Here is a 23,144-nt window from a genome sequence, read left to right as displayed (position 1 = left end):
GAGAAATGCCTAATAGGCTAAATTCGGCCGCTTAGAAATATCTCGTGAAATGATAATATTTTCTTAACAGATATCAGATTGGAAATATTCAAAATGAGTCTGCGAGCTACGACTAGAGAAGAATAAACCCTTTTGTATTCTACATGTATTTCTTCTAGAGCTGCATGAGTGCTCTCGACCACTTTTTCGTATCAAGGGTCCGGCAAGGGTACCACTCGTCTGCAGTATAACTGCAGTTATCGACCTCAATTTCGTCATATCTATCACTTATATCGTCTTCATTACGTTAGTATCGTCTGCCATCCACCTTAATCCACCCGGTCATCCACCAGATGGGGCAATAGTACTTATATATTACACAGCGAATAAACAGGTACGCGTTATTGTTGTCAAGTTCCGTATATGATTGCAGTAGACTGTGGTGCGCCGTTTAATGTAGAAGACTGAGCGTGCGTATGGTACCATTATAACACATTTTGACCTAAACTGCGAGAGGGGAGTGAGTGAGATCGAGAATAGTCAATGCAATCAATCGTAAATAGTGTTCTACGATGATTGTTGAGCTTTGTGTTTACGGGCCCCAGTTATAAAAGAGCCTGAAATGGTGTATGATAAAGAAAATGGTTATATATTCATTCAGCACGGCGTGTTATAAATATTATGTAATTTTCTATTATTATCCCCCTCGTAATTTTGAACCTAAACTGGGAGAGAGTTTGAAAGCTGAACAATGAAACTTGAAGGGCTTGACATGATAAATTGTATAAAAAAAAAAGATACAATGCCTATATTTTTTTTTCAGTCCCCTTAATTGCTATTAAAGGGATGGTCCAGGCTGGAGATATTTATATTTCAATAAATAGAGTAAAATTCACAAAGCAAAATGCTGAAAATTTGATCAAATTCGGATAACAAATAACGCAGTTATTGAATTTTAAAGATTTGCATTATTCCGGTGAAACAGTTCTAGGCATGTCTTTTTGAATATTCATTAGGTTGGCTGATGATGTCATATCCCCACTTGTTCTTTTGTATTTTATTATATGAAATTAGGTTTATTCAAACATTTTCTACCAAGAACAAAAACAATTGGATTGACAACTGATTAAGTGCATTAGTTATTTACTGCCGCAACTTATTTCATCAGAATAGAGACACATCATTTACACTTGTATGAAAAAATGAAACATTTATGATTTCTTGTAATAACATAATTAGAAAAAGGAAAGTGGAGATGTGACATCATCAGCCCACCTAATGAATATTCATGACGATGTGCATATAACTTATTTCACAAAATATTGGTACACTTTAAAATTCAATAACTTTGTTATTCGTTATCCGATTTTGATGAAATTTTCAGCATTTGCTTTGTGAATTTTACTCTATTTATTTAGATATAAAGATTTTCAGCCCGGACCATCCCTTTAAAGCCAAATTATCATAAAGGCAAAAAGGCCCTTCCGAACATGAAGGGCTTGGGGGAATAGGGCCTCGCAGATGCCCACGTTATAGTTCAGTGAACTGGCAAGATCGATGGGTTAGAGGTTATATGAATAGGGGTATTTCCAAGTCCTTGAAGGGCTTGAAGTTACATATAACAATTTAATGGCTATATTATGAACATCTAAAATGACGTACGCGGGACCAGAATAGTGCTGTGTGGGATATCAAGGGAATCTTATTAGCCTATAAAGATTATGGCCATCGCATTAGCTAGTTTGATTAGCTAAAAAAGAGAACAAACAGAAGCAGAAAAAAAAGAAAAAGAAGATTGAAGAAGAATATATATTCTTCTTCAACCTTCTTTCTTCCTTATAATTCTTCTTCTTCTTCAGGCTTCCCCTCCTCCTCGTTATATAACGAGGAGGGGAAGAAGAAGGAAGAAAGAATTAAGAAGGAAACAAATTAATACAAGAAAAAGAAGACTGAAGAAGGAGGAGAAAAAGAGAGAAAAAAGAAGAAGGGGGACTCTGATCGAGGAGGAGAAGGAGAGGAGGAAAAAAGCGATATAGCTTAATTATTTCTTCAAACGTACATCCCATTCGTAACTATAGTGATAGCGAATTTTTATGAATATTCTAGATCAATATATTGCCACGGGGGGGGGGGGCCACTTACATTGACGAGTGGATACCATGCGCGACCAAAAAAAAACACGTAAAAAGGATTTTTTTTTTAGATATGCAAGGAATTGTCATTGATATGTCCACAGTGGCGTACCGTGGTTCACGGCATTGGGGAGGGGGGCACCAGCAAAATGTTTGTATCACTGAGTGAGCGCGCTCAGTTGCCAGTTATATTGACCTAATAGAGACATTTTCTGGACAATGTCATTAAACGGATATGCATCTCCCTGATCAAATAATGTGAGCGCGAAGCGCGAGCTGAATTTTTTTTATATTCACACCTAAAAAGAGACATTATTGTCAAATTTGTGTAATCATGATAGGTACCTGTCTCGCTAAACAATACGAGCGCGAAGCGCGAGCTGAAGTTTTCGTATATTTTGACCCAAACAGCGAGATTTTGAGGAAAATATTTTAGGAATCCATTAAGAGTATGCATATCTCACCATAGTCATCTAATGCGAGTGCCAAGCGCTTGCTGGTTTATAAGAATTACATCTGAACACATGAAACACATTTTGTAGTCATTGCAATCATGATTATCATACGCATCTCACTAATCAAATATTGCGAGCGCGAAGCGCGAGCTGAAAATTTAGATAATTTAGACCTGAAGTGGGGCATTCTAAGGTTTCTTTGTAGGAATTAACTAGGACCATACGTAATTCAATATCCAAATGATGCCAGCGCGAAGCGCGAGCTGAAAATTTTTGATATTCAGATCAGAAGAAGGGACATTTTAAGGACTGATTTTAGGAATTCATGAAGAGCAGACATATCTCACCAATCCACTAATGCGAACGTAATCACGGACAGAAAATGTTTCATATATACGAAGACCTTAACATGGGGCAATCGCTTTTTGAGTCATGAAAACGAAGCATATGTCACTACATAAAACAATGATAACTCAATTGCTAGGAAATAAATTTGGTTTATATTGACTTGAAAACGGGATGTTTCAGTACAACAGGATTATATATCTCGTTAACAGACAATGCAAGCACCAGGAACAATGAAGACGCAGGCCCTGGGCAAATTATGTTTCATGAAGTTATGATAAAAATGTTTCTTATGTAATGTAACATAACATAATTATAATATAACATTATAATGAATAATATTTTCTTCTTTCCCACTATACGCTTTTCTTCCTTTCTCCCTCTTTTCTCCTTTCCCCCTTTTCCCGGTTTTTTTTTTGGTCAGCCGATTGGGGGGGGGGGGCACGTGCCCCCATGCCCCCCCGTAGTTACGCCACTGTATGTCCATATGGCAAATACCCCTCCAATATTATTATCTTTTTTACCCCATGATGGTTTAATGGTTTTATTAGAGATTACATTAAAAAGAATTGACATTCCATCTCAATCCCTTCCCAAAGACCCCAACATTATGAATTGGAAGAAACGGGAGTTTCTCTTCAATGTTATAATAAGGACATAAGTATTTCATTTGGAAATGGTGAACTGGCTCTTTATTTGCATTTTATGATTCAATAATATTGTTTTATTTGTTAAGCGGTATTTCAGGAAGAATTTTCACCAATAAAACAAGTATCTCTTGTGATTTTTTTCTTCATTTCTTTCGTAAAAAGTGGGGGGGGGATGTTTGTACAGGCCATCCCCCCCCCCCCTCCTCGAAAAGTGGGGGGGGGGGGGATATATCCCCCCCATCCCCCCCGGGATTTACGCCAGTGGTACCCACTAAACCCAACGATGTAGGAAAGGTAAAACCGACGACCGACGTCCGTGACATAACAAAATATATTGCTGTACTTGTATAGGGGTTCAATTCAGGGAATATACTTGCAAATTAAGAGTATCGCTTTTTCCAATACTTGTTAAGGGTAGCTAGGTTTCACACGCCAATACTTGTTAAGGGGTGCATTTTCAGAATATGGAAAATACGTGTTTAGGGTGCTTTTCGAGACCCCATGGTCGCGCATGGTATCCACTCGTCAATGAAAGTGGCCCCCCTGGATCGTGGCTGAAATCGTGATATTGCTCTCATTTTGATCTGTTGATGTAGGTCATGGCCAGAGTGTCAATAGACGAGCTTGGAACCCTCCTCATCGTGACGATATTGATTATGGTAGGACTGCGGTTGTTCATTTCGCGGATAGTAACAGATCGGGAGAAGAAGAATATACCTCCAGGTCCAAGAACATGGCCTCTGGTTGGCAGTCTGCCGTTTCTCATTAGGTAAGGCGTGGATCCTGCCATGGCCCTCAGCGGAGAGGATTATCTTTTGCGTTTTTTTTTTTTTTTTTTTTTTTTTTGGGGGGGGGGGAACAATAGATGTCCTGCCCTAGGAACAAAAGATAATAATTTGCACCGATGCACAAGGATCCTGCTAGTAGCTTAGTTTTTCCCTCATTCAACTATATCCTTCGGTAGGCCTATACGGGTGCTTATTTATGGCTCGTTATTCCGAAGGTTCGATATTCCGAAAGTTCGATATTCAGAAGGTTGAATAGAAATATGGTCATATTCCATTAGTCCGAAGGTTCATTAATCCCAATGTTTGATTTTTCGAATTTGAAATAATTTTGGATATTCCGAAGATTTGTGAATCCGAAAACGAAACGAGGCTCGTCGTTCCGATGATTCAATAGTCCGAAATTACGTAAGGTTCGTATATAGTTCATTAGTTATCTCCGTTCTAACGAAGCATGTATCATTTTGCAGATTATCGAACCCTATAAGATCAAGTCCTATAGCTTATTCATTTTCCGTAGGCCCTACCAAGGAGATATAAATCTTCGGAATAACGAACCTCCGGAATAACAAACCCTATTTTATTCACTTTTCGGATTATTAACGAACCATTGGAATATACTACAAATATCAGGATTAACGAACTCTTTACAATTTTCGCTCAAAGAAACACCCAATTAGGCAATGTAAGTGTTTAAGAATAATGAACCTCCAGAAATAATAACGAGCGTATGTCGGTATCTCTATCCTCAACATTGTCTTACCACAATAATCAGTCATATCTGTTCTAACTTCTAAGAACCTGTCGAATTCTTTTGTAAGAAGTTTGTTAGGATGATGATAATAATGATGAGGATCGTAAGGTTGATGGTAATGGTGATGATTAGGACAGTGATCATGCTGATGAATGATAATATGGTGATGATGACGATGATGATAATAAAGATGGTGATGGTGATGATGATGATGATGATGATGATAAAGATGGTGATAATGATGATAATGATGATGCTGATGAAGACGAACTATGAATGTCAACGGTGTCTGACCTTGCAGCTGATGATGAAAAAGTTTTTTTTGCGGCCAACGAATCTATATAATCTAGTATTTGGGCGACTCCCTGGAATTAAATTTACGAGCGAATTCTTGATAAGAGTATATAGGCTTGATATATTTCTGAAATCTCGTCTAAAATAGTTTTATAGGTGCATGCAATAAGAATTGTGATGTTAGATGTGTAGAGAAAATGAAACTGTGATGATGAACATCGTTATGATTGAGTTCGACACGATTTCTCAGAAGTACCGAAGCATATAGGAGTGGGATAAGTTAGTTTCGCAAGGAATCCGTCGCATAAGTTGTTCAATATTTGATAATTTGATGACGATGTCACAGAAGTTGAAGCGGTTCTTGATTCTATTTGACCGGTTTGTTTACACACGACAAAGTAATATCTTTCTTTTTCCTGTACCCCCTGAAGGTCGAAATTACCGCCACTGGATCTCTTTGCTGCCTTGGCTGACGACTATGGGGACATCTTCCGACTTCGTATCATGACAACGGAAGTGGTTATCCTGAACAGCTACAACACCATCAAAGAAGCCTTCAGTCACCCTAACTTCCAAGGCCGGCCTAGGATAGTCCCCATCGAAGACCAAATAGGCCGTCGAAATATAGGTGTTTTGCCAATCTTATCTTGTTCAGAGTATAGACTATGTATAGAGACAGTCATTAGCTGAGGATCATTGTCCTTCTATTTCTTGGCCCCTTGATCCGAGCTTATAATATAAAATGAAAGCATTGTGATATTTTTGTATGCGCCATGCAATTGATGAGGATTGCGCGGATGTGGGGGAGATCCGATGTAAATCACATAAATGGCGGCTCCATTATAAATATTGTTGTATAGGCCCCTATGGATGTATTCCGACATCAGCTAGACCTATATTTCCTTGATTATATAATGTGTGCCATATATCTCTGGTCTGACAGTGCAGACATTTCGACTGTACGGGAGATAATTGCATCGCCGGCAAGCAATTATACTCTAATTAAGAAATGAAGTGCTATATAATTTTGATCTTGCTACCTTTCAAGAGCACCCTACAGAGAGTGTATTGGCGCGATAGTAACTGCACTTCGGAGTGCTGGTTTTCTATTTTTTTGCGAGATTTGAATCACTAAATCACCACTCCGAAGTGCAGTCATTATAATGAGCTCCTTAAGTGCTAAATAAGCAATTAATTTTTGAGTGATCAGGTCATTATTTACAATAGTATCCTTCATTGGCGATGTTTTTTTAAAAACATAAATCACATCAACTTGAAGTGTCGAGGAGCAAGCCACCTCGAAACCGCTATTAGTCTCATGTACGTGTATAAGAGTATTCCAATGGGTGAATATAATTATGCTCAATTTTAGTTGGTGATTTGACTGATTTCTTTTATAGAAAAGGGGTGAATTTAGATTGTATTTGGAATAAATTTTGACTCAAAGTTCGAAGTTTTCGATCGGTGATACTCTGTATAGGCTTGCTATTTTAAAATTAATGTCCCTAATTCCACCAAAGGTTCATTATTCTCAATGTTCGATATTGTAAGTTTGAAAAAAAAAAAAACGTTATTAGTGGAATTATTGTTGATCCGACAATAACGTATCTTTTTACTCCGAATATTATTTTGATCACCCGGTAATGAAATTACGTTTGCTGGGAACTGTACAAACCTTGGGACTAATGAACTTTCGTAGGATTCCAGCCTTTGGCATAAAGAGCTATAACATCGCCGGTTAGAGTTTTTTCCTTCAGTACTTGTGTCCCCGACGCGAGAGGGCAGTATACCGTATATATAAATATTTCTTGAATAAGTCTATGGGAATAACGATATAATTAGATTTATTTAGTCGGACTACGCTTCATGAATATTCATGGCGACAAGAAACGCTACTTTTATAGCGTATTATTTGACCCATCGATCGGCTCGATTGGTGTAACGGTACAGACAGTATTCAAATTCTGCAGTCGAGTTCATGGACACAGGTTCGACTCTCGCCTAGAACGACTTTTCACAGTCTTAAAATAGAAAAATTAAGACAAGACTCTGGAAAAAAGTACAAGATTTGTAGTGTGATTTAAAGCCTCTAAAACAGCCGGTGCACAAGTAATGATGAAAAAAATCGCAACCGGTTACTCGACGGTCTATGATGAGTGTACACAAAGATCACTCTTAATCACATTTTCATACTAACCTCACTCGTCAAAGTGTAAAGTTGTTAATAATCTGGTTATTATTATTGAATTATGCATGCAGGATTGGCTGGTTCGTCGGGACCTGTCTGGCGGGAACACAAGCAGTTCATTTTATCAGCATTTAGGCATTTTACTACCGGACCTAAAAATATAGATGACATTATTCATGCCGAAGCCGTGACGTTGATTTCCGAATTCTCCAAGTTGTCTGTGAGAAACTTCAGTTTTTATTTTTACACCATTCTCGATTCTTATACATGTATCTTAATATTCTTGAGCTATATGTCATTGATTTTTTACTTTTGACATTTATGATCGCATATTTTTAAGAAAATAATGCCAGATTCAGGAAAAGTATTGTTGAAAGCCTTGTAACCAAGCGAATTATTGTTCCTCTACCGAGACATATGATAAAACATGACTGTTGAACAATTAGGAAAGAAGTGAACTCTACCATCACTGCACCCCTTCTCCTCCTCCCCTATTTATTCTTGTTCTCCCCCTTCTTCCACTCGCCTCTTTTTTTTGTTAGTTTTTTTCTTAAAACTTAACACATACAGGTTAGAGTCATGTTTAAAACAGTGTTCAGAGTATTCGAAATATATTTTGAAGATGACTCCTGCATGGATAAGTACACCTTACTGTTCAAACGTCGTTTTACTTTAAGGAAATTTTGTTCGCTGTAATTCTTCTATGATGTAAGCTATAGCTTAGCAGTTTTTCTCAATATGATATCAATAAAATGAATGGATAGATGTATGAAATTATTTCCTGTAACCTTTTTTTTTTTTTACATCCGCAGGAGCCTTTTAACCCTCACAAGGTTTTGAACAATGCTATCTCGAACGTAATTGCCGTTCTGCTCTTTGGAAAGGCTTATGACTACGCAGAGTCAGACTTCAACCAGCTACAGGATATCATCAACACTAACCTTCGTTTGGGTAAGTAATGGAACGTCGCTTGGTTTTGAAGGTATAGAAACCAACGACATGCAGGACGTCAACATTTTGCAGTGTTGCTCTTCAAAGTGTTGACGCTCTCTACGTTCGTTGGTAGAAACATTATTTAGGAGGGATGCACACTTTTTGTCATGCTCGGAAGTTCAAAGTAACAATCAAGTAATTCTCACTTACTCGCTAAAAATGTATATGTTTCGCTATTCCCAGTTGTCCAGTCAGCTGGCAAGTTCTCAAGAAGAAATTTCTTTCATCCACGAAATATGCATGACGTCAACCTCGTTTTGCATACTAAATGGGTTGTGTGTGGATAAAAAAAAAGTTATATATTTAAGTTTTTATCATTAAAAAAAAATTATCAATATTGCCAGGGACGATCATTTTCAAACGCGATGTGTATCAATTTACTTAACCCAAACTTACCTGGGCGATTTGTGAGTTTAAAGTCCTGGCTAGGATTCGAACCCATGCACGACCCTCTGTTTGAAAGGCAAGAGTGAGAACCATGCACTAGACCACGACGCGCCCAAATTAGCCGCGTCTGTTGTGTGGAATACTTATTCAGCCACTCAAAATTCTCTTTTTATACTTATCAGAAATTCAACAAATGTAATCTTGATTCATTGGGAAATAATGATCTTGACCCGATTAAAAGGTGCCGCCTAATTATTAAGTACGACATTCTTACGAACGCGATAAGAGCCCTCTCTGAACCTCAGGAGTTCTTACGATCATCGTAAGAGTTTAAGGCTTCTAGAATCGTCTCTTAAAACTGCGAAACCTTGCGATATTCCTGCAACGTTCGTACGGCCGCATTACGAAGAAAGGGTTTCGTACAACGTTAGAAAAATAAATATTGGACAAGGCTTGCGAGCTTACGAACGGTCTGCGAACACTGGTTTCGTACGGCCTCCATGAGAAGACCTTACAAAAGGTCAAATCAAAATCAATCGTACGGCGTTCGTAGCAGTTCCTAAGGTTACACGGGCCTAATTACAACTGGCAGGCAAACGATATTCATTCGAGCCAACCCATTCTCAATTTTTAAATTTGATATTGCTGATTGAAAAAAAATGAATGAATATGACTGACAATCTAACACTGATTCTATGGAGGGTACCTACTGAACTTCCTTTTTCCACATTGGAAAGATATATCACTACTATGAAACTATTTTTTCTTACTGGCGGAAGAGTTGGGGCCATTTTACTATCTCAAGTCACGAATTTGATCCCGTCAGGTGTAGTCTTCATAAATGCCGATTTGTTTTTAAAATGAGCCGGTCGAGGTACCCTTTTCTGGTCAGATATGGAATGTCAGACATATATCCTATCCACTGGTAGTAAACATTCAACCCTCGAATTTCATCCTTATTTTTTATGAATGTTTTAAAGGAGAATGAAACCCTTGAAACTAGCTGAATCCATATCAAAGAGAAAAATAAAAGAAACATATTGTTGAAAGTTTGAGGAAGATTGAATGAATAATAAGAAAGTTATGAGCATTTGAATATTGAGATCACTAGTGCCATGTAGATCCTCCCATCGGCAATGCGACCAAGATCTGTGATATCACACACGTACAACTCCCTCATTACTTTAGTACTTATTTCACTTATATTCTCACTTTTATAGAGTCTATCACAATGTTAGGTGTTTTCTTTATGAGATGACAAGTACAGAGGTTTCACAACATTATATCATTGATGAATCGTTTGTCATATGATTAGAATGAGCAAAAAGAGATGTTTTGGGGTATATTTTCAGTGTCCGAATGGGAGAGTTGTACGTGTGTGACATCACAGATCTTGGTCGCATTGCCAATGGGAGGATCTCCATAGCATTAGTGATCTCGACATTCAAATGCTCATAACTCTTTTATTGCTAGTCCTATTTTACTCAAAGTTTTGTTGATCTTATTCTTTGATTTTTCTGCTTTCACAAAAGCTAACTTGCTCCAAGAGTTTCATTCTCCTTTTAAAGTGCCACTTTAACACACGAGTCTATGGGAAATGAATTAGGCCTGTGATACCCTAATCGTATTTGTGACCGAGCCATCACGTAGCTACCCAGGTGTTGAAAATTTGGTCTAAATAAAAGTTGCTCGAAAAATGAAAAAAAATTGCAGCGGTTTCTATCACGATTTTGATTTATTGCAAGAAGTGTCGGGGGGGGGGAGGAGAGGCTCCGGTCAAGTTAATGTGATGCATGGTCACATAAAAGAGTTTTTATATAATAGACATCCAGCATAACCAAACATCTTCATTTATTTTCATAATATCCATTTTCATTTGGGGTTGATCAAATTTCCATCACGATTAACTAGTGAAAGCTCCTGTAGTTTGTAAAACCATTGATCAAATCTGAAGACCTACATTTCCGAATAAGTAGACCAAAGTACGAGATACACAGATGATATCACGCCTCCTCATTCAATAAATAATTTATTGTCTCGCATGCATAGCAGAACGAGACTAAAGGCGCCGCTTTTCCCACGGCGGCGACATCGTCAACATTCAAATCTTAACCATGATTAAGTTTTTGAAATAACATAATAACTTAGAAAGTTTATGGGTCTAGTTCATGAAACGCAGACATAAGTGTAATGAAGTATCACTGATCATCTTGCAAAAGTTTCACAGGGGCGGATCATGCAGCCTTCGCCAATATGAGGGGCCCGGATTTTTTTTCAGCCATGTTTTCCCCGATCGGTCGCTCGAAGATGATTTTTTGTTTCTTTGAAGGGGAATTCCTAATAGTCACTTCTCATCTTTATTCTTATGAATAAACATAAATATATAATATCATAATCCTTATTTATATAATGCGAGCGCGAAGCGCGAGCTAATTTTTTTTGGAAATCTTATATATTTTTTCCTAAAATTTTAACATTCTGGGCAATGTTTGTTATCCTGAAAAAGATGTGTATGCAAATTAATAATTACTACGAACGTGAAGCGCGAGCAGAAATGAACTGATGGAAAAGGTTCTGTTAAGCCCCTTTCACAATTGACGTACGACCATTTGCGACCTTTTGGTCGTGCGTCAGGCTGCAACAGGCATCAATCGCTAGTCATCTCATAAGATCGCACAGAGGCTTTCACAGTTGCAACAGCTGTCGTACAACAAAAACAACCAGTAAACCCCGTTGCACGAGTAAGTCGCATATGCTCTTATTGTGCTCGTGCGATCACATGCGAGTGTTGTACGAGGGATTGCGAGTGGAACGGTCGCATACATGCGAATGAAACGGTAGTGCAATGTTGTAAGCCGTTGCGATCGGTCTTGCAACAGTCTTATGGCCCATATTATTATCGCAACCAGTCGCAAGACAGGTCTCAGTACATGTAGGTCGCTTTCACATGTGCAAGTGTTGTACGACCTCCAGTCAAGTAAATGCGACTACTTAGTTGTGCCACCTCTCGCACCAAGTCGTACAACGTTGAACAACACTCGCACGATGATCGCCCGAGCGATGGTACGACCCCGGGTACGGCCTGATGCGAGTGAATCGATCGTATTTGATCGCGTTCGGATTTTGAACATGTTCAAAGTTCAGATGTGACCAGTCACGACCACCTCGAGTTCGTGCGACCGTCTACAACGACTGCGAGTGCTCGCAAGACACCAAGAGATCGATCGTGCAACAACTAGAAAAAACTGTTGCAGGCGGTCGTAAACTGGTCGGACGTCAATTGTGAAAGGGGCTGAACGGTCGCATACAAGCGAATGCAACGGTAGTGGAATGTTGTAAGCCGTAATTTCGATCGATCTTGCAACAGTCTTATATTATCGCACCCAGTCGCAAGACTGGTCTCTGTAGGTCTCCAGCACATGTGCAAGTGTTGTACGACCTCCAGTCGACTAAATGCGACTATACTTAGTTGTGCCACCTCTTGCACCAAGTCGTACAACGTTGAACAACACTAACACGATGGTCGCCCGACCGATGGTACGACCTGTTGCGAGTGAATCAATCGTATTTGATCGCGTTTGGATTTTGAACATGTTCAAAGTTCAGATGCGACCAGTCACGATCACCTCCGACCACCTCGAGTTTGTGCGATCGTCTACAACGACTGCGAGTGCTCGCAAGACACCAAGGGATCGATCGTGCAACAACAAGAAAAAATGTTGCAGGTGGTCGTAAACAGGTCGTACGTCAATTGTGAAAGGGGCTTTAAAGACTGCTTGCAGTTAGCCATGAAGAAGTTAGCCATGAAGCAGAATAGGTATGTAACCAAATAATTGATGCGAGCGGAAAATTTCGAGATTTAGACCTACTGAACGGAACACTATTCATGTTTGTAAATCATGAAAAGAATGAGTAATAGGGGATCTTCCTACATCAATAATGCGAGCACAAAGTGCGAGCAGAAAATTTTTGAAATTGTGATCTGAAACTGGATAATAGAGAACAAGTTGAGTATCTGAATAAACATGCGCGCGTGTTTTATATTTAGACCTAGAATCTGGGCATTCTAAATAATCTTTTATCATGAAAATCAAAGCGAGCGCGAAGCGCGAGCCTAAACTATTTGATATTCTGATATGAGAAAATAGAGTTAATGCTCTATATTTCAAGCACTTTGTAGGAAAATTGTGAGGTGGATATGGATCGCACATTATTACATTGAGTTTTAACATAGGACCGGACATCCTTATAGGACATGCATATGAAAGTGATGACTATCTTCCTTATTCCTCTTGCTAAGCGCGAGATGAAACAAAAGGAACAATTTAATTATTAAACTGATATCTTAATCATTAATGCCTAATGAGGGTGCGAAATCTGATGATATTATGGCCTGAAAACTGTACATTTCAAGCACTTCTGTAATTATAGATAGGATGCATCAGTTAATATATTTTAACCATTAATGCGAGCGCAACTCGCGAGCCAAAATTTTTGATAAACTGTCATCAGGCCTGACTGTCATGAAAAGGGGATTTTAAGTAGTTTGTTGTATAATCAATATTGAGACATACATAACTCGCCAATCAAAATGCGAGCGTGCAGCGCTAGCTGATACGTTTTGACAACCAGACCTGAAAAGGGATATTTTGACAATTTTATGGAATACACGAAAATAATAGGTACCTGAAAAATCAAAATTTTACGATCGCGCAGCGCGAGCAGAAAATGTTTATATTTAGACCATAAAACTGACATTTTTACAGAGTACTTAAAAAAAATCAATTTGTAAATCATACAAAGTAATGAAAGTTCGATTTCCGAGGTGAAATATGTTTTGTATATTGACTTCCAAACTTGATATTTAAACTCCATATTGAACAAGATAATGCGAGCGCGAAGCGCGAGCGAAATTTTTTTAAAGTGACATGAAAGATTCTTTTTATTTTCCAAGTCTTCCCCTAATCTTATTTTATTCACTCGTCTTCCTCCTCTTCTTTTTTCTCCTCTCTTTTCCCTCCTTTCCCCCCTCCTTTATTAATTTTTCCGCTTTTTTCCTTTCTTTCCATCATGATAATGACGATGACATACATAGTCAAATCGTAGATTATGCGTAGGTTAAAAGAAACCATTGATGAAATCTTGACGATATAAGAGGAGGGTCAAAATACGAGAGGTAAAAAAAAGTTTCATTTGAATTTAAAAATGGTTCATTTAGAGAAACACATTTGTATGGCATCCAAACTCTGGGTAAAATATGTTTACAATTAAATACAGTGTAGATAAAACGAAATAGATAGTTAATAAAAGTACAAAATTAGTAATAATGATGGATTGCTGTACAACATAACTTATAGATGAAATTTATATGAAATGAGAATATAACAAGTAATAAAATATATTAATTCAAAGACAAAATCGTAATGGAAAAAAAATTATTATTACAAGTAAAGCAAAATAAACACAAAGAACGTGATATAACAGGAGTTGTTTGGGTGGTTAAAGGAAAAAATTGTTTAATTAAGGGGTCTGGCGCTGGAGTGTCCAAGTAATATTACCAGTGGCGTAACTACGGGGGGCACACGCCCCCCATTGGCTGGCAAAAATAACGGAGGAAAAGAAGAAAAAAAGGGAGGGGGGAGACGTAGTGGGAGAAGAAGAAGTTATTGTATATTTTATTATAATTTTTTTTCATAACTTTTAGGGCCTGGTGCTTACATTGTCTGTTTAATGAGATGAATAATCATGTTCAGGATTAAATGGAACTAAACCATCAAGTTTTTAAGTCAATGTAGACCAAATATATTTCATCGCACTTTGAGCTTTTATCATTTTATGTATAGTGACGTATGCTTCTCTTTTTCATAACAGCTTAAAGTGATTGCCCCCTATTAAGGTCTGAATTTAAAACAATTCCAGTCCGTGCTTACGTTCGTATTAGTAGATTAGTGAGATATGTATTCATGAGATATTGGTGAGGTATGTATTCATGAAGATGAATTCCTAAACAGTCCCCTTTTCTGGTCTGAATATCAAAAATTTTGAGCTTGCGCTCCGCGCTCGCATCATTTAGTAAGTTAAATACGTATGATCTTAATGAATTCCTACAAACAAGCCTTAGAATGCCCCTCTTAAGATCTGAATGTCAAAAAAATTTCAGCTCGCGCTTCGCGCTCGCAATTTTTGTTTAGTGAGATACGTATCACGTTCATAATTACAATGACTACAAAAAGTGCTTCATGTGCTTAGCTATAATTATATCTAAAAAAAATCAGCACGCGCTTGGCGCTCGCATTAGATGACTAGGTAAGATATGAAAGCTCTTCATTAATTCCTAAATAATATTCCTTAAAATGTCCCTGTTTGGGGTCAATATACATGTATAGACAAATTTCTGCTCGCGCTTCGCATTGTTTTGTGGGACTGGTACGTACCATAATTACAACACTTTGCGTATAATGTCCCTTTTAGGTTTTTCAGCTCGCGCTTCGCACTCACGTTATTTGATCAGTGAGAAACATGTCCTTTTCATGGTACAGTCCTTAAAATGTCTCTACTGCTGGGTCTGTATACCTGGCTAGTGAGCGCGCTTCGCGCCCACTAAGTGACTCAAAATTGTTGCTGGTCCCCCAATGCCATGACCCACGGTACGCCACTGAATATTGTTGATTATATCCTACATAAATTAAATCCTGTATTGTGATTGGTTTAAACAGTATCAGGCGACGAAACATATTCTCACTATATTTCGATGATGTTGAATTTACTATTTCGTGACGTCAATGATGGAATAGTTGTACTGGCAAAATTCGCCCCTCGGAAAAATAGAAATGCAAGGCTGACCTCGCTCGGACAAATAATTTCTGCTATACTTACTCTATAATAAGCATGGTATATTTATAGAGTTTTTTAACCCTGGGCTCTCGATCAATGACGTCTCTCAGTGCCTTCCAACAACACACGATAAAAACAAACAGATTCTATAAATACGAGACCTAAATATTTAAAAGTAGACCAAAATACGTGTTATTTTGGTCTACTTTTGATAGTTCCAAGTGATTTTGAAGCTTATTTATTTGTGAGGGAAAAGTGTAAAACTTATTTCTAAGACGCCTATATACACAATTAAAATGCCATTCAAAATTTTATTCACCGCTGTTTACTATAACCCAACAGTACCTGTCCAACAGTTTAAACAACTAATTTATTGAGAAATAAATATCAAAAATGAAATACTTTGCTATTTCAGATTTTGAATATGATTTTTTTTAATTCAAATGTTTAACCTGTAGTATCAGGACCAGGATGTAAAACAGCTGTGCTGATCATGTTTTTATCCTGTACAAATAAATTCAAATAAATAAATAAATGAATAAATAAATACTTGTTTAAACTGGATAAACAACTACTGTATAAGGTTTATATAGGAAACAGAGTTGCATGTGCATAACAATTTAAAATAGCGTTTTTACTGTGTTTGGACTGGGTCAAAGGTAACACATTTGGGGGAATTGTTTTAATTTCCGAGCAAAGGGATGTGTATTTATAAGATGTTATGTAATATGGTGATGTTGATTCTTGTCTAATTACCCATCCTCACATCAAATCCATGACCGACCAACGGAACTTGACATTTAGTACAAGTCCATTACCTGAAAAAAATGAATTCGCTATAGGGGCGGGAGGCGAATGTGTTTTAACTGTAGTAAAGGTACCGACTGAAACGATTTAGATAGTGATGCGGTAATAATAATCATCATCCTGAATAGGGATGGTTATTTGGAAAACCGCATCACTATTTGAATCCCAAAGGCAATACCACTCATTGTAATTTCCGTTGTAATGATCTGTAAATCACGACCGCTCCTCGTACCTTAATATCTAATATCTTAATTATCTCACACAATTATTATCATTATTATTATTATTATTATTGCAAGTTATCATCGTATTTATTTGTTATTAACATTGTCATTATATTCTTCTAATTCTTGCGATTAGCATTCAGGGTAAGCATCGTCATCACTTTATGATTTCTTTTGACTTGTCTTTTAACTTCGTAGCTGCCTCTGGAGGGGTTTTCCTCTTCATTCCCTTCCTTGCAAAGGTTCCATTCAGTCCGGCCAACAAAATCAAACAAGGGATAAAGAGATTCACTGACTTCACCAAGATAATCGTCGATAAACATCTCAAGGACTTCGATCCAGATCATCCTCGCGATATTATCGATATGTACCTTCAAAGAATTCAAGATGATCGGAAGGTTCGTACCGAATCATTCCAGATTCAAGACCATCCTCGCGATATATTTCTTCTGTTCAACCATTTAAATTGATATCCTAATAATTATTTTTGATGGTACATTATATTTACGGCTATTTCGGTCTCGGATGCTGCTCTCAATTTGCATTACCTTGCATTTCATGAAAACTCCCAAATTAGTTGCATTATTTTATCATCATGTTTTTGTTCTGTGTGTTCACTGGGACAAGGCATCGTGTAATGTTTTGTAATTATTTTTTAAAGGACAAGTCTACCTCAACAAAACGTTGGTTTAAATAAAAAGAGAAAAATCTAACAAACATAACCCTGAAAATTTCATCAAAGTTATGACATTTTTAAGTTTCGCTTAATTTCACAAAACAGTTATATTCACATCCTGGTCAGTATGCAAATGAGGGGACTGATGACATCACTCATTCACTACTTCTTTTGTATTTTATTGTATGAAATATTCCAATTTTCTCCATGTTGTTTTGTGAAACAAAGTTTTATTCCTCCCTGAATATGTGGTATATTGTTTTAACATTTTATGGTTCAGTCAAGTTGGTCAAACAATAAAAAACAAAAGAAATAGTGAGTGATGGACATCATTGACTCTATCATTTGCATGTCACAGAGTTGTGCATATAACTGTTTTGTGAAAAATAAGCGAAACTTTAAAATGTCATAACTTTCTTGTTTTACATCCAATTTTGATGAAATTTTCAGTGTTATGCTTGTTTGATTTTTCTCTATTCATTCAAACCAACATTTTTCTGAGCTGGACTCAGTGACCTTTAAACATAATCAAAGCCTTAATTTAACGACATTCGTCTAGGGGATAATATGAATGAACCGAAAAAACAGTAGTACACCAAGTATTACAGTTTTGTGGCCACCAACACTTCCCTAAGCTAAGGTACGGCACCCACATTCATAATCTTCCCTACATGGAGATAACAGCCCTTCATCTTCTTCCTAGGCCAACCATCCGATCATGGTACGAATGGATAATTCGTTTTTCTATCAGTCATGAGAAAACAAAAACGGAATTCAGCTCTGTAGTTCAGTTTTTACAAACGCGAAAAGCAAATCGCAACACGCTTTCCGCTCTAATGATTTTATTTTCACACAATCGTACTGTAAACATCAAAATTGACGTCGTCCATAATACCATATTTCATAATTATTTTGATAGAATTAAAAGTAATTCACCGTTATAGCATATAGGCCTATTACACTGCAGAAACTCCGGTGTTGATTTAACACCAGCCCGGAATCTATATCTGTCCACACCAGAGAAGTGTTTAACAGCACCAGTTTCGTTTTGGTGTAACACCAGAAAGGTGTTTATACAACACCAATTAGTATTAAAACAGCATCGGTTTGAATCCAAACTGGTGTTTCAATACTTCTCTGGTGTGGATATAGATTCCGGGCTGGTGTTAAATCAACACCGGAGTTTTTGCAGTGTATACTAAGTCTTGCAAGCCACCGGGCAAGCCATTGTTGTCGATCGGTATTCATGGTTGGGGACTGTTTTTTTTTTATTCCCAGCAACTCATGATCTGTACTAAACTTCTTGTCTCAACAATGATTTAGGCCTAGTAGTAGTATTTATATTCAATTTATCTTTCTCTTTTCTCCCATTCAAGAGAGGTATCACATCATCGTTTGACGAGACAAACCTTCACGTACTGTGCGGAGATCTATTTGGGGCCAGCACCGAAACAACGAACGCTTCATTGAAATGGTCCATTCTCTACATGATGATGTACCCTGATGTCCAGACAAGAGTCCAAGAGGAACTAGACCGTGTTGTTGGACCAGATCGACTCCCAGAACTAGCTGATCGTGCAAGCCTCCCGTTCACCATGGCAACACTACACGAAGTCCAGCGCATGGGACAAGTGTCTCCGTTTGGTATTGCGCATGCATGCACCGCCGATTCAAGACTACGTGGCTACGATATTTCGGAGGGCACTTTGGTCGTGTCAAACCTCTGGCGGTTAGCACGTGACAGCTCAATCTGGTCCGATCCAGATATATTTAGACCAGAACGATTCCTGAATGAGAGAGGCGATTGTATCAAGCCAGATGCACTCATCCCATTTAGTATTGGTAAGACAAGCCTCTAGAAACATATCATACTCTGAAATACTATGCCTACCTTTGTAACTTTAGTGTGAAATTAATATTTCACATGGTCATAGGAATAATGATTTTTCTTTGTCTATTGTTTCTGTAAAATATAATGTCTTATAGAATGTTTGAGATGTGAGACCCTGGAAACCAATGAAAATCTTTCCAGCTACAGTCGAGCGTTGAATTATCGTTCCTTCGCCTTTCACCCAATATAAGGAATCCAGAGAGATAGGCGAAGGAAGCCATGCAGAGTGAAATTGATCAGACATCCATAATTCAGATAATCTTATCAAGGAAACATTTTTTTTCTGCGTTAGATGACTTAAAACAAATTTAATCTATAAATAAACGAAATTATATTGATATGTACATTTTTATTATAGATTTCGGTCAGAAACACTGCCTATTTAGGCCTATGTAGTGGGTGGCATAAAAAGAATTACAGCCCCTTCGGAACCGATGTATTTTCCCCCGTAACAAAACGTATAGATCATCAGTAAAGGAAATCCAAAAAAACATTATTATCATTTGTGGAGAAAGTAAGTAAAAAATAAAACGAATTTTATTGCTTTAATCTCTCCCATTTCATTTCTCAAGTTTTGTTTTAAAAACGCCGATCGTCATATTTTCACGTTTTGTGTGTGTTTTGTTTACTATTAATCATAGGCAAGAGAGTTTGCATTGGAGAGGCTATTGCCAGGAAAGAGCTATTCCTCTTCTTTTCAACCCTTCTCCACCGATTCAAGTTCTCTATACCTGCAGACAGTCGTCCTCCTTCACTCCAGGGCCGGCTTGGTCTGGTCCACGACACCGAGGATTACATAACATGCGCATCCTCGAGATTAAACAAGTCAGTTGAAAAATGATGGTCCTTTGAGTCGATGAAAAAGTGCCTAAAATAATAAAATGAAAATACTGGTATTTTTGACACATTTTAAGATGATGATGATGATTTTTCTACTTTTCACATTATGAATGATTTTTTTTCAATTTACAGAAGAAAATGGCACTGACAATTATTCAATGTTCAAATGGGTTGAATCTTACAACTCTTCACTAGGATTTGTGATTTTTTTTGTTCTTTTAATTATTGGTCCTAAATTGCTATGTCAGAAAAAGTTATTACACATTGACGTGTGAATGCAGATAGAATTGGAAAGCTGCGCCAAATAAGCGGGGAATAAAACATTAAAAAAAAAACGAAAGCTGTAGATTTCTTTAATTGAAGCTTGTTGGAAAAGATATTTATGATATCTCTATGTGATATAAGTAAAGAAAATTAAATGCGCAAAAAAAAAACATACAGTTTTCTTCTGTACAAACCTATGGAATCGCAACGCTTTTAACACGACATGACGACAGGACGTAAGCTGGGAGAGTAAGGAAATCGACTAATAGAGCATGCTCGCGTGCTCTGTCCCAACACTTCCCTGGTCCCAGTATGACCCATGTATCTTTTGTGATTCTTATTTCCTTTTTTTATTGAGTACCGTACCGTTCCGCGTTTTCGAAGAATAGATTAAGCCCATTTTGAGGTTAAAACACTATTATAAAAACCAGGGGGCAGCTGCGCCAAGTGAGGATTAGATGAACAGGTATTAGAATAACAAGTATTAGACTAACCGACAATTAGACGAACTAGTATTAGACCAAATGCAATTAGACCAAGTGACAATAAATACATTAGACGAAATGGCAATTAGACCACATGATAATTAGACCAAGTGACGATTAGCCCATCTGGGCATTAGACCAAATGGCTATTAGATCAAGTGGTCATTTGACCAATTAGGTATTAGACCAAGTGGTCATTAGACCAACTGGCTTTTAGAGCAAGTGGTTATTAGACTAATTGGCTATTAGACCAAATGATAATTAGACTAAGTGGATTTAGCCCGAATGTTGTCGGGCCCATCTGAAGATTAGACCAAGTGATATTAGACCAACCGTCAGTAAACCCTTTATTTCATCTAAGTTACAGGGTTAGGGTCGGGGTTGCAGTAGGGTTTTATTTTAGGTTTAGGGTTGGGTTTACGATAGGGAATAGTGTTCAATCCAGGTTAGGAGTTGGCGATCCCAATAATGTGTGGAATTCACAGCGGAGCAATTGTCGCCGGAGCAAATGTCATGGTACCCACATGATTACCCCTTAGGAGGGAATGACCATTCACTTGAAGGATGTGCGTGCATGGACGTATGCGGATGTGTTTTATTTGAGTGTGTTTCTACAATATTATTTGAAAAGAAAACCGATTGTGCTTCAAATATTTGATTTGCTTTTCTAATTATTGTTTTCAGTATTGATTAACCTGCAATATAGTCTGGGATACAGGCTGCTTTCTATCGGACCCTGATGCATTTAACGTTTTGATGTTGGAGCTGGGTTTTATATTTTAAACTCGAAACTATTATGTAAGGAAAGACAAATCATTTGAAAATGAACATTCCTATATTTCTAATATGACTTCATTTTTTCGGTATTAATTTTCTATATGAATAAAGTAATTTTTCAATGATTGTTTTTATGCAGGAGTATTTCTTATGTATGATTTCATTCTTAATTTCAAGGATTTTGAAAATAAAGATTTAGATTTAAGCCTTGTGAATTTTGATTACAAAGCTATAAAAGATATAAATTTTGAATTATTTCAGATACGACTGAGAAATAGATCCACTGTGTTCGGCTGGTAGCTGTATTCGGCCGGTAGCTATATTCACTGAGATTCGAATTATAATTGAGAGTCAAACTGTTAGGATAAAAAAGAAATCCAATTTAAATAAATCCAAATCTACATGATGTGCTGCAAATTGTTATTAACCAAACTGTTCGTAAATATTCATATTGAATGCTTAAATGTAAACCTTATTTTCAGATCCTTAAAGGAAATAGCCGAGCCATGACTATTTGACATGACTAAGTTATTAATCTGTCTATTCTCTTTTAAGGTAAGCGTAGATATACATACACTATAAAAAAAAGTTTTACCCAATATTGGTTAAAATGGGAACAGGCATGTTGTTTGGAAAAAAAGATTCCCAATATTTTGTAAATTTTACGCAATGTTGCGTTGAAATATCCCAATATGGGGTAAAAAGAAATACCCAGCAAACAAATCAGGGTATTAATAGATAATTCGTTTTTCCTTTCCAATCATCGCAGAGCAAAACGGAAATCAGCCCCGTGATTCGGTCTTTGGAAACAAAAAAACGAAATCACAACGAGAAAAACGTGTTGTGATTTCGTTTTTGTAGATCAAAAACAAAATATTGAAATCAGAAATACTTTTGGGCTCTTTCTGATTTCTCATTCTATATTTGTGTTTTTATATATCAAAAACAACATCAGAACACGCTTTCCGCTCCGTGATTCTGTTTGGAAAAACGCAGACAGCGAAAACGAAAACGGAAACTCGCTTTCCACTTCCTGCTATGTCACGGAGCGGAAAGCGTGTTCTGATGTTGTTTTTGATATATAAAAACACAAATATAGAATGAGAAATCAGAAAGAGCCCAAAAGTATTTCCTGGACGTATCATCATCACTCGACCTGAAAAGACAAATAAATCTTAATTCTGTTTTGGAGGCCGCAGATAAAGACTTACAATAATTCATAAATGCTTTCATTGTCATTAGATTTCTGCGTGCATGGCGACGCCTTTGCGCCGGATGCGGGGTAACCCCGGATCACTCTCAACCACTAAGGACTGAACTCTAAAACGAAGGATGTCCGTCATATATGTAAGAATCCGGAATTTTTCGCATTTACTACGGGGAA

The 23,144-nt window shown here is 37.3% G+C and overlaps 1 protein-coding gene across 3 annotated transcripts; it reads left to right on the top strand.

Annotated features, from left to right (window-relative positions):
- Positions 1-146: 146 nt before the first annotated feature.
- On the top strand, positions 147-21,885 carry LOC129281237 (cytochrome P450 2U1-like). 3 transcript variants are annotated; one of them, XM_064113102.1, is made up of 8 exons: positions 147-373; positions 4,158-4,330; positions 5,826-6,022; positions 7,654-7,802; positions 8,395-8,533; positions 17,026-17,225; positions 18,880-19,345; positions 20,036-21,885. In XM_064113102.1, exons 2-8 carry the CDS (start codon positions 4,161-4,163, stop codon positions 20,233-20,235), a joined length of 1,521 nt encoding a protein of 506 aa, XP_063969172.1. In that variant the 5' UTR covers positions 147-373; positions 4,158-4,160; the 3' UTR covers positions 20,236-21,885. The 3 variants fall into 3 exon arrangements, with proteins under 3 accessions (XP_063969172.1, XP_063969171.1, XP_063969170.1); XM_064113101.1 differs by lacking the exon at positions 147-373 and adding an exon at positions 3,832-3,846; XM_064113100.1 differs by lacking the exon at positions 147-373 and adding an exon at positions 3,832-3,855.
- The last annotated feature ends 1,259 nt before the right edge of the window (positions 21,886-23,144 follow it).

This window comes from Lytechinus pictus, chromosome 18 (genome assembly GCF_037042905.1).
Source record: "Lytechinus pictus isolate F3 Inbred chromosome 18, Lp3.0, whole genome shotgun sequence".
NCBI lineage: Eukaryota > Metazoa > Echinodermata > Echinoidea > Temnopleuroida > Toxopneustidae > Lytechinus > Lytechinus pictus.
This window is presented reverse-complemented; position numbering and strand designations above follow the sequence as displayed.